Here is a 12,840-nt window from a genome sequence, read left to right on the forward strand (position 1 = left end):
AGAGGGTAGTGGGTTGCTGGCTCAGCCCTTCCCAAGCGTTTCCGTATCAAAGCAGGGGGTCTTGGTTCAAGTTCTGTGCTCTTAAGTCTGCACTGTCTTGATAAATAGAATGTTGTTTATTGCATTTTGGTTCCCTTTGTTGTCACCTGATTATTACCTGTGTGTAATTTTACAGAGCTGTAAGTCATTTATGGGTGGCGCTGTGGTCTAAACCACTGAGCCTAGGGCTTGCTGATCGGAAGGTCAGCGGTTCGAATCCCCGCGACAGGGTGATCTCCCGTTGCTCAGTCCCTGCTCCTGCCAACCTAGCAGTTCGAAAGCACGTCAAAGAGCAAGTAGATAAATAGGTACCACTCCAGCGGGAAGGTAAATGGCGTTTCCGTGCGCTGCTCTGGTTCGCCAGAAGCGGCTTAGTCATGCTGGCCACGTGACCTGGAAAAACTGTCTGCGGCCAGTAAAGCGAGATGAGCGCCGCAACCCCAGAGTTGTTCACGACTGGACTTAACTGTCAGGGGTCCTTTACCTTTAAGCCATTTTGAGGCATTTTTAAAAATATATAAAGCAATGAAGAACAGAGGGTGGTGGAAGTGGGGCAAGGGTTGCTTTTCATTAATAAGCTCAGCCATCAGTAGAAAGCATCCCCTTTTCAACATGGGGGGGGGCAAATGAGTGAAGGCAAGAAGAAGACCTATTTGAAAGCACACACACACAAAAATGGCGCTGAAGCAGCTGGACTTTCAGTAAATAGACTGGCTTTCTGGGAACCTTATAATATATATTTTTTTATTCACAGTGTTTACAACAGCCTTACTTAATACTGATTCCTCAAAAATCCCCACAGAGGGATGCACCAGTATCTCCTGGTAGAATAAAGAGATTTTTGTTGTTGTTTAGTCGTTTAGTCATGTCCGACTCTTCGTGACCCCATGGACCAGAGCACGCCAGGCACTACTGTCTTCCACTGCCTCCCCCAGTTTAGTCAAACTCCTGTTAGTAGCTTTGAGAACACTGTCCAACCATCTCGTCCTCTGTCATCCCCTTCTCCTTGTGCCCTCAATCTTTCCCAACATCAGAGTCTTTTCCAGGGAGTCTTCTCTTCTCATGAGGCGGCCAAAGTATTGGTGCCTCAGCTTCAGGATCTGTCCTTCCAGTGAGCACTCAGGGCTGATTTCCTTCAGAATGGATAGGTCCATGGGACTCTCAAGCGTCTCCTCCAGTACCACAATTCAAAACCATCAATTATCCAGCAATCAGCCTTCTTTATGGTCCAGCTCTCACTTCCATACATCACTACTGGGAAAACCATAGCTTTAGCTATACATATATCATAAAATATAGAAGACATCAAAAATGAATGGAAGATTTCCGGAATATCATTTTTTTAAAAAAACAATTAACGAAGATATTTGGTGTCTCCAGAGCTCTTTTTGCTCCTTATGTGATCAATGCTCATTAATTGTTTCATGCAGAGACCATTTATGTGATTACTTTCCCCAATTGGTTTGCTCAATCATTGAAGCGCTGCTGGAAATGGAACCATTTGCAGAGAAGCTTTAAGTACATTTTCTCTGATCCTCAGTAAAAGGAAATACGAGGGGTGTCTGCAAATTGTCACATTAAATATTGTGCATGGACTTGCACATGGAGAGGTGAAGAAACCTTAAATAAATGCAAACATCCTAACCTACTGTCAAAGCAGTTATAAACTCCAATGGAATACATCAAAGCGATTAACAAAAATTCTCAGTTAAAACTGGTGGCCTGGGCTGTTTAATGTGTCCCATTGACTCTGAAGAGTATGGTGAAGTTGCCTGGGTTTATTATCCATTGTGTATTCATGGAGCTGCACACAGGGCCATTTCCAGGTTTTGTGGAGGCCCCAGGCAAGCTTCCGTCAGTTGGTTCTCCTTCCCCCTGCCATGCAGGCAGGATGCCAATGGTGGCGGCAGCATGCATGGAACGTTGAGTATAGCTTCCCGCCCCTATGCTCCTATGTGATGTCACCATCATCTGAAGTATGCCAGCCATGCACCTGATGTATCTGCACCAGACATTGGGACCATGCTGTATGGCCCAGACCTTTCCTTCTCTGCAGCCACATCAGCTGTAGTAGTAAGGGCAGTGGTGACGAACTTTTTCCAGGGCACCATCATTTGCCCACATTTGCTGCATGCTGGGGCAAGTATACTGAGCAGAGGAGCTAGCTAAGCCCATACATAGAATTGCCGTGGTTGGATGAGACTGGAGTTTTTAACCAGAGAGACGTGATGCTACTCTGACTTCACAAAAAATCTCTCCTGAGTATTAGGGGATCCTTTGAAAAAGGCTGGGAGGTGAGGTGGGAAACGTCAATGCAAAGGGAGAATCACCAAAAATTGGGCTGGGGCAACTTGCGTGAGTTCCCCTGTGCCACATACTTGACCTTTCCTTCTGATTTTCTGCTTCTGCAGCACTGAATACCACCCATTGTCTTGTGATCATTTGTTTTAGAAGGCTTTCCACATTAACTCTGTAGTTTATTGTAGTTCTAATGGTTTTTCACCTGGTCTGTCATGCTACATCTTTGTTTTACAGCTACTGGCCATGATTTACAGTGACCTAAAACTTTCCGCATTGTTTAATGTACTCATATAAAACATATGAGTACATTTGGTCCCCCCCCCCTTTTTTTTTAACTTTAGAAGCCAAATGATTCATTGCTGCTGTAGCCTAAAGTTGTCAGATTCAAAGCTTCAGCCATTTCAGCTAAGCAGATGTTGAAACGCAATGACAGCTCTGTCGTTTATGGTTTTTATATTCCTCTTAATTAATTCTTGGGACATAGTCGTAGTAAATATACAACAACATCTTCTATCTTTTGAAAATGGAAAGAACACACACCATGTTTAGTTTGGGGCTGGGATCTTGAATTAATGTTTTGGCTCCGACTTTATCAGACCTATAAATCGAGAGCACATACTTCATCGTTTCTATGTCCCTGTGTTTTGATTAAAAGTTGTGAGTCAATAAAAACTGCAAAGGCTCTGGCTTCCATCTGATAAAAATTTATTGTAAGACCTAACTAAATAGATAGTGAAAGTTTAGCCTTGCAGGAATGAGCTTTGGTTATTTTTCTAGGGTGCAGCTTAGTATTGTTTATATGGATCTTATCTTGGCTCTGAGCCTTTCTGGTCCTCTGCTGCCTTTGTGTGTGTTTTTATATTTCTGGAGTAGGAGGTTGATTGTTTGTGGCCTGAGTACATTTCAGCGAGCCATGTTTTTGTTGCTCCTCTTGTTTGCTCCCCCCCCCTTCAATAATAGCTCTGTGCCACTCAACTCAAATATAGCTTGGAACTGGAGCTGATAGCATCCTTGCAGAAACTGCAATGGGCCTTGTGTTTCATGCAGCAGTTGTGGAAGTCAGGACAAAGTAGCCCAATCTGCCAAATATGGTTTGGTGTTTTTTTTTAAAAAAAACACAACCCCATGCTCTAGACCAGGCTTCCTCAAACTCGGCCCTCCAGATGTTTTTGGCCTACAGCTCCCATGATGCCTAGCTAGCAGGACCAGTGGTCAGGGATGATGGGAATTGTAGTCTCAAAACATCTGGAGGGCCGAGTTTGAGGAAGCCTGCTCTAGATTCTAGAATTCCACTTCTGAACACTAGATCCATAGAAATTTAAAGGGGGGAAAGTATCACTTGGCCTAGGAAGAACTCCATTCTGAAATTTTTATTGTACAGGCAGGATTCAGTCTGGACTATCAAGAGCCTGCAAGTGAAGACAGCTGTGGATAAGTCATTCAGGACCCCAGACAGAGCCCAGTGGGACACATAACTTGTTCTAACATGAATCCATCTCAGTTTTGTGCCCCATGGGCATTAACTACCCTCGTGAGGCTCTGTTTCCTTGCTGAGGAGCTCGAAGCCTTAAAGGGCATCTCTCTGACCCAGAGCATTCCACTACTTGTCTTATGCCAGGCATAACGCCTATGTTGATGAGGTGGCTCAGGGAAGAGGCTGACGCCTCAGTGGAACTGGGCCTGAGAGACACAGGCTCTGCAGGCTTGAAAGTCTCAGCCTTGGAAGGTTCCTGATTGTTTGGCTTGGGCCCAATGCTTTCTCAATCTCTTCCTCCTTCATGTCTTGGTTCCTGCTGGACTTTGAAATCACGACATATTGTTTCCTGATCAGTACAGGGGTAATATATTAAAGCTGATGCAGTTGAGGATACTGGGGTTGGGATATATAATAGTAGGAGGGGTTCCAACTTGAATAAAATATTGGGGGGAGGGCAGTTAAGCCCTGCCCTGCACAATTGATCACATGACACAGTGCCTGCATGCACACCATTTCAAGGGCAATACCAATCAATTTGTGGGGGCTGCCCCCTCAAATAGGAGTTGGCTCCTGCGAATCGTAGGGTGCTTGCAACCACCTACGAGAAAGAAAGAAAAAAATAGGGAATATACCAGGGGTCTCCCCAACAGTATGCTCATTGCCACAAGTCTTTAAGAGGATCTTTTAATAGAGTAACAGGTATTATCTTTCTCAAATGGTTGCAAGTTGTTGCGTTGCAAGCAGTGTGTTCCCAAGCAGCTGTTCCATTGACTGACTGCTTCCATTCAGTAATGCGAATCTTTCATGAGTTCTGCATACTCTTATCCCACCCTTCCATTATTTCCCCCCCAGCTGAAATAAAGATCTGCTTTAAATACTACCATGGTATAAGCGGAGCCCTGCGAGCAACAACTCCATGTATCACTGTGAAAAACCCTGCTGTGATGGTGAGTATCTTTTATTCATTGTTTGACACCAAGCCAATCTGTTTTAACGCTAACATTAAACTTGCTAATTTAGGTTGACATCTGATATTTTCCAGTAAGTTATCTGATCTATTGAGGATGTCAATGGGAAGATGTGATGAGTGAAATCCTGCCATTGTCACTGAAGTTAATTTCACTTATCACATCGTCACCTGAAGCCGGTAGCACAGACTTCAGTGTGTCCAGGATTTTATCACTTTGTTTTAATTCTGCATGTTGAATGAGCTACCCTTGTGGTCCTGTTCTCTGACTTAATGCATGCCAACTCTACTATTGCCCATAAATATTCAGTATGGTCACTGGCTTGTGTGTTCCGCAGACAGGTCCTTAGTTCTTTGTTGAGTAGGCTTCAGCAAATTACAACCACATTTCTCTCTTCCTCTCTCTCCCCATTGCTACATGCCATGGTAAGCCAAACTACCCAAGAACAAACCTTGGCTGCAACGTGTGGTTCTAAGGAGACAGCTTAACCACAATCCTGGGTTCAGACAACACACTAGGGCAGGCCTTGGCTTAGCTCAGTGCCGGAGTAAAAAAAGACCAGCAAGGAGAACATTCATGCAATTCCAGGCCGCAGCTGATGATGGTGATGATAATTTATTATTTATACCCAGCCCATCTGGCTGGGTTTCCCCAGCCACTCTGGGTGGCTCCCAACAAAATATTAATATTAATACAGTAATAATAATAAGGCGATAAAAGATCAAACATTAAAAACTTCCCTAAACAGGGCTGTCTTCAGATGTCTTCTAAAAGTCAGATAGTTGTTTATTTCCTTGACATCTGGTGAGAGGGTGTTCCACAGGGCGGGCACCACTATCGAGAAGGCCCTCTGCCTAATTCCCTGTAACCTCACTTTTCGCAGGGAGGGAAAGGCCGGAAGGCCCTCGGAGCTGGACCTCAGTGTCTGGGCTGAACGAGCTTGCTTTTCCATGTTGTGTGAACTGCCTCTCTTCTCCATCTCTCTCACACACGATAAAAAAAATAAACACTTAAGAAGGCTGTGGGAGCTTATCTCTCTACAAGCCTATTTGTCGTAGAAATAACCCTGTCAGGAATATGCAATTTGTTGCTTACAATGATTTTTATTTAATTTAACTCAGTATTTTTATACTGCCTTTTTGGGTAAAACACTCTCTCAAAGTGGCTCAGGTGAGTGCCATTGCTATTCTAAGAAAATGAGGGAGGTGTTCGTGGCGAGTTCTGGCACCTCTTTTTCTAGAAAAACAGCACTGGGCGGTCTGTCATAATTCTGTTTCCTTGTTATAGATTCTTTCTCTAATTTACATACTACTTTCACATTCAGAAGTGACCACAATAATTTCCCCCTCTTTTCAGATGGGGGCAGAGGGCACTGAAGGTGGTTCGGCAAGCCAGCACTCCCGAAAATTAGTTAGCTTTACACTCTCAGGTAAGAATACTTTTAAATTCTGTTTTCCTTTTTTTTTTACACTTTAAATCAAGGTATTGTGAACTTGTGTTTTAGGAAATGTTGCTCATTCTGTAAACTTTGGGGGAAGGATATAATGTGTGTGTGTGGTTATAGGCAGGGCTTTTTTCCCAGCCAGCATCTCTGTAGTGTTGTGGTGCTGTCCCCCTGCACGGCGCTCAGGGCTGCACGACAGAGGTGTTTGGCGGCATGGCGCTTGGGACTGCGGGTGGCAGGGCGATTGTGGTGGTGCAGAGGTCGGCGGCGCAAGTGCCCCCCACCCCGCGACAGTAGGGTGAATGGGTGGAACTTTGGGCTGGTGTTCTGCCCCAGAAAAAGCTCAACAACAAAAAAAAGTTCAGCAAGTTCCGGGCACCTCTTTTTCTAGAAAAGAAAGCCCTGGTTATAGGCATCCAGTGTTGTGTTGTCCACCTTCATTCAGGCAAGGACATTTTTTGCTCCAGCTAGCAGTGAAGAAAGGGATGCGGGTGGCACTGTGGGTAAAACCACAGAGCCTAGGACTTACCGATCAGAAGGTTGGCGGTTCAAATCCCCGCGACGGGGTGAGCTCCCGTTGCTCAGTCCCTGCTCCTGCCAACCTAGCAGTTCAAAAGCACGTCAAAGTGCAAGTAGATAAATAGGTACCGCTCTGGCAGGATGGCGTTTCCGTGCGCTGCTCTGGTTCGCCAAAAGTGGCTTAGTCATGCTGGCCACATGACCCAGAAGCTGTACGCCGGCTCCCTCGGCCAATAAAGCGAGATGATCGCCGCAACCCCAGAGTCAGCCACAACTGGACCTAATGGTCAGGGGTCCCTTTACCTTTACCTTTAGCAGTGAAGAAATGGAAACTGTGGCAAGCCCTTCTGGCTCCCAGTCTAAGCATCACTGAGGACCTGCATGTGAGATGAGACAAAGGGATTTTTCTGTTACCTGCCGCTCCCTCTGGACCTGACACAGAGCCCAATTTTGCATGTACAGCCGCACTGATTCACCTCTGAGAGTTGGTTAGTGTTCCTGGGGCTGCATATTCACTTCGGAGCCTTCCTTTATGCAAGGAACGTGCTCTGCAAGGTCAGGAGTCTTGTTCTGTATCTATCTGATATTATATGTGAGCTGACAGGTGAAACAGCTATCTTAGAGGGTGGAGGGGACATTTGACAGGCATCCAGAGATGGTGAGCCAGAATGTTCAGCTACGCTGCTCACACTTTTTCAGCTCCCTGGACAGATTAACCTCCTTGTTCCAAAAATGGTTCTTCTGAAGTATGTTACTCAGTATAAAGATGTCAAAATTAAAAGCAATGGCGCAGACCTTATCAGAACTTGAAGAGCAGTTAACAGAGTGGATTTATTTCATGGAGTGCTTTTGTTTTTGTATAGAAAAGTGTTCAGAAACTGGTGTCTTTTGAAGTGCTGCATTTCTGTGGTGTTGCTAAACTGCAGACATTGCTGCAGCTGAACTCTGAAATCTGTCCATTAACATGACTTTTCTACCTATATGTGTTGAAGGACAACCTGGAGAAGTGCAGAATTTTGTATTTTTGAGCTTTTGCTTCCCATATCGCACTCTCTTGCTCTCTCTTGTTTATACGCACATTTATCATTGTTGCTATTTTAACATTTGCTCACTGCTGATAAAACCCCAGATCAAACACTAGCACATTTACCCTGTCGCATATTTTTCACAGGTTTCTAGAATGTCTTGATCTTCCCCTGAATTTCCATTGCTAACACCTTTTGTCTCTTTGCTGGGAAATAATGTTTCCTCTATTATTAGCACACCATTATTATTATTTTTTAAGAAAGTAGAATAAAATAAGCAAAGGTTATGTGTTTCATGAGAGGCAGCTATGTTAAGCCTAGTTGCATAAATAGAATTCTTTTGCCTCTAGCCAGGAAGTTGGTGTAATTATCCCACCCACTAATTTGGCTATCTCCAGGGCTTTTTTTCACTGGAACTCAGTTCTGGCACCTCTCAGGTGGGCACTATTGTCATTATAAGAGAATGAGGGAGGCCCTCGTTCATGGTGAATTCTGGCACCTCTTTTTCTAGATAAATAGCTACCTCCAGCAATATGTGCAGATTAATACACTGAACAAGAGGCGGAGCCATAACTCTCTGGTAAAGCACATGTTTTGCATGAAAGCAAGTCTCATATTAATTCCCAGAGCCACAGGCAGTCAGTGTAGACAATATGGAGTTAGATGGACAATGATCTGACTTGGTATAACACAGCTTACTTTGTACATATCAATCTATTCTACCAACTGCCTAACATCTGAACAAACAACATGACAGCACAGCTATGAGACAAAGTCATAAAGGAATTGACATTTAAAAATTTCAGTTGTGTTTTAACTGTGGATAACCCACCCATTTGAACTTCCTGTGTGTTCTTAGTCATTTTTTTATGGCTACAAACTACCATTAAAATGTTTATTTTTTAAATTGAGATGGGTATACCAAATTAATAAACGATGGACAAAATGTACAACCATATCGACACAGTATTAAAAATCTAACACAGCAGTACAATTGGAGTTTGCTTTTGTTTTTTGAAGAAGTTAGCAGATGATACATGTGAAAGAAACTGAACTTCATGTTTTAGGGTGCTTCTCCATTACAATTGACATACTTCTTTTGGAAGTCATATGTGGTGTTAAATGTCTCTGTACTTTATAAATATTATTTGCCACCCTCAAAAGCCAAATTGTGCTCTTCTGACTGAATATAGAATAACTGATGCAAGATAATGTCTGCATGCTGTAGAATTGATGTTTTGTTTTGTATGTGTACTTTTCCAACAATAAATATTGAAGCCATGTTGAAGCCTGCCTATCTGTCAATCTGTCCTACGCTGTCAGAACACTTGGTGAAAAGCTGGATAACAAAGTAAAGGCATTTGGTGAAAAATAATTGGCGCCATGTTTTCTGTTTTTCCTTTTCTGTGTTTTAAAGACATTAGGGCAGTTGGACTTAAGAAAGGAATGTTCTTCAATCCTGATCCTTACTTAAAGATGTCCATTCAGCCTGGAAAAAAGAGCACATTTCCTACATTTGCTCACCATGGCCAGGAAAGACGGTCTACTATCATCAGTAACACAACAAATCCTGTTTGGCACAGAGAGGTAATCGATGGCTTTCAAGGAACCTCTCAGTATCTGTGGTAGAAATTCTTTCTTTGGGTTATTGCTGACAAGAGTTCCTACACCCTGTTCCTTAATTCTAAGTGCATGTCTGCCCCCCAGTATTGTCTGGGGAACAAAAATCTGTTCTGTCACTAGCCTACTGGAGCCTTCCCAATTGCATTCTGCTTTATCCAGGAATATAGATTCAGACTTCCCGTTCATGTGAAAAGTAGGCTAATTGGATTATCTTTTCTTAGAACAAAACTCTCTTATTCCTTTGCATTACGTGCTGTTTCCTTGTGCCCTATGTTCTTCTTGGTGAAAAAATCCTAACAATGGTAGTTCATGAGGCTGCTTGCATGTGTGGCTAAGATTTATTCTGTGGTTTTCCTGCCAAATATTTTTTTGGGGGGCTGTTTTGTACCCCTGAACTCAGGCGTTGCTGAACAAATCAAGAGTTGCTATATTTGATGTTGATTGTGATATGGAATACATGTTTGTTTTCTTATTTCCAGAAATATTCTTTCGTAGCACTTCTAACAGACGTCTTGGAAATTGAAATCAAAGATAAATTTGCGAAGAGTCGGCCGATCATCAAGCGTTTTCTTGGGAAGCTTACTATACCAGTCCAGAGACTATTGGAAAGGCATGCAATAGGGTAAACAAATACACTTTCATTATTCATTTTAAATCAGCCAAGAGGAAAAGGAAGTTTGCCTTTCCCTAACAAAATATAAATAATTTAAATTTCAATTACCAGCAAGCCAAGCATTTTTGTAAACTTACTGTTTGATTTGAATCTTGCCTCAAAGTATTCTGGGAATTCAAAAGTTTTCGCTCTTTCTATCAGTAAAAGTTTTTCTCTTGTAAAAGCTATTTCACTCTTTCTATTTATCATTTGCTTATAACTACTTTGAATCCTTTTTGTGTGTCAAAATATGTTGAGTTGTGGGAGAACAGGTTCATACAGTGGTGTGCAAATTTATTCAGAACATTTATATATCTTTTCATACCATTCAAACACTTCAGACTATCTTCTTATTAATTAGAAAGATGCAACTAATTTCATTGAAGATTAGGACAGCACTAATATTTTAATGCATCCCATGCTGTCTCTAAACGTTAATGACCTTTTTGTCACATTTATGTTATAGTCTCCGGTGACTATTCTATTAAATGTGTAAGGTTCACTTGCTTCGTACAACTCGTGAAGAGTTGCACAAGAATATATCTTACCCAATGTCAAATTTTCAACCTACAGTGATGATGTGCTATAAATGTTGAATAACAGGTTGGGGATGAGTGTATGCTTCAGTTGCTTTCCCAGATTTCCCAGACATAGCCAGTATTTGGTCCTCGTAAACAGCGTCTGGGTGTAAAACTGCTGAAATGTCCAGGAAAATCTGGATGTAGCCCATATCGGAAGTGAGATTTGGCACACAAGAAAAGCTCAACATGGAATTCTGCTAAATATTGATCCATATAGTTAGGGAAGTTTTTAATGATTGATGTTTTAATGTATTTTTAATCTCTGTTGGAAGCCGCCCAGAGTGGCTGGGGAAACCCAGTCAGATGGGCGGGGTACAAATAAATTATTATTATTATTATTATTATTATTATTATTATTATTATTATTATTGCTACTACTACTACACATCAGATCAATACTTTCTGAACTAAGAAATGCAAACTGACACTTTAGTGTCCTGGTTTTCACTTTTTGAAATATGCCAACCCTAAGATATATAATCATATAGGAAAAGAGCAATTAAGAGGAAACAAGGCATAGTGTTTAATAAGAGCCCATGAAATATAGAACATGAAATAAAATGCCCAAAATATTTTGACAAATGACACTTAACAGCCTTCAGATGTGTGAAACACCTTAGTCCCAATGCAACTTGAAATTCTTAAGTCCACTGAGGGCCTTCCACACCTTGCCTAGTAACTGCAGCACTAACAGAGGAAGGATCTCACAGAGGTACATCTAGCACAGTGGTTTTTTGCCTCTTGTTGCCATCACTATGCTGGCTACACACTTCGTGCTTTAGTGTTTCAAAAACGCAATATTCATCAATGTACAGTCCCCATATGGCCTGTGAGCATGGGGGTTTGCTGCTTCAGCATGCTCGAAGGAGGCAGTTGCATCTGGGAATACATTCAGTGCTCCCAGGGCATCTTAAGCAGTTGATGGACTGTGTCCAGTAGATTCATTACTCCATCAGTTTTATCCATGACTTGTGTAACTGTAGCTTTTATTGAGACCTATGAAGGAGAAGTTGCTGGTAGATGGGGCCAAATAAGCACACATTTCAGATCAGTTGAAACTAAAGGTCTCTTGTTCTTAGCTTCAGCTGGATGTAGAATATTCCTACTGGGAATACTTTATTTTAAACACTCCTCCTGTAGAACTCGGAACATTCTGAAGTCCATGGAACATTTTCAGTTGACTGTAAAAGGCACCCAATCTGGGTGATAGTATAGATTTTAAAAAAAACAACAACTGCCTGTCCTCAATTCTGTGAAGTTTCTAGTTCAGCACAGTGTTGTCATGCTTCTTGCATGACTATCAAGGATAAAATCAGCTTGTAAACAAATGGCCTCCTTTTTCGCAGATTTCCCCACCAAAATAACACGTTGCATAAATGGAGAAAGACAAATTCAGTTTGAAAACAGTTGTCAGCTTTTTCCAAGGTGGTGTTGATGCAGGTAAGAAAAAATACATTGCAGATTTGACAAGATTAGATCAGGTTATTTTGGCTGAGCTTGGTCCCCCCCCCAATAGGAGAATCCCATTGGGCCAATTAGTTGCTTTTTAGTGTTCTAAAACATTCAAGGTTCTTTGAACATGGGTCATAGTCTCAAGAACAAAATGTTATTTTCTTAAGAAATGCTGGCATTCTTTTTTTTAAGTATTCAAATAATTTTGAGTACTATGTTGCTTTTTTGTTTGATATAGTAATCTGATTCCAATCTGAAATTCAAGAATTCTGATATGCTAGTCTGATAGAGGTGTTTTAAATAAATTTGCACACTGCTGGGTACTAGAATATCATCATTACTATTCTAGGCAAGTTTTCAGATATTGCTTAATTGCTCACATGCTCATTTCCCATCTCTTGTAGTAGTTCACTATTCTTATTGTAGTGTTCAGCTGAAGAGAGAATATAAATACATTTGTTTAAGCCACCAGGGGGCAGAATATTTCCACTTAATATTTTATAACGCTGAATTATGTACTTTTTTTGAATTTGAAGAATATCTGACAGTTAAAGGAAATACAGTAGATTCATTTATAATTATTTCCATTATCTGCCAGTCATGGCTGTACAGTGTGTGTGTGTGTGTGTTTGCTGTGACTACTTCAGTATTTTGTTAAGAACACAGGAAAGTAAAACTAGCATTGTGAACATTTATGTATTTTTGCACAAAAATGTATTTTTGTGTATTTTTGCACAAAAAAGTCGTTTGTTTGAATAT

At 41.6% G+C, this 12,840-nt stretch overlaps 1 protein-coding gene across 4 annotated transcripts in view; it reads left to right on the forward strand.

Moving 5' to 3' along the window:
- Window positions 1–12,840, forward strand: part of HECW2 (HECT, C2 and WW domain containing E3 ubiquitin protein ligase 2) — a 186,251-nt gene that overhangs the window by 94,296 nt on the left and 79,115 nt on the right. For all 4 annotated transcript variants that reach the window (XM_053360466.1, XM_053360454.1, XM_053360447.1 and 1 more), the window contains 4 exons: window positions 4,670–4,764; window positions 6,142–6,214; window positions 9,191–9,360; window positions 9,876–10,018. In XM_053360466.1, the coding sequence (XP_053216441.1) occupies window positions 4,670–4,764; window positions 6,142–6,214; window positions 9,191–9,360; window positions 9,876–10,018 (481 nt within the window). The remainder of the gene's footprint in view (window positions 1–4,669; window positions 4,765–6,141; window positions 6,215–9,190; window positions 9,361–9,875; window positions 10,019–12,840) is intronic.

The sequence above is a fragment of the Podarcis raffonei genome, chromosome 1, assembly GCF_027172205.1.
Source record: "Podarcis raffonei isolate rPodRaf1 chromosome 1, rPodRaf1.pri, whole genome shotgun sequence".
Lineage (NCBI taxonomy): Eukaryota > Metazoa > Chordata > Lepidosauria > Squamata > Lacertidae > Podarcis > Podarcis raffonei.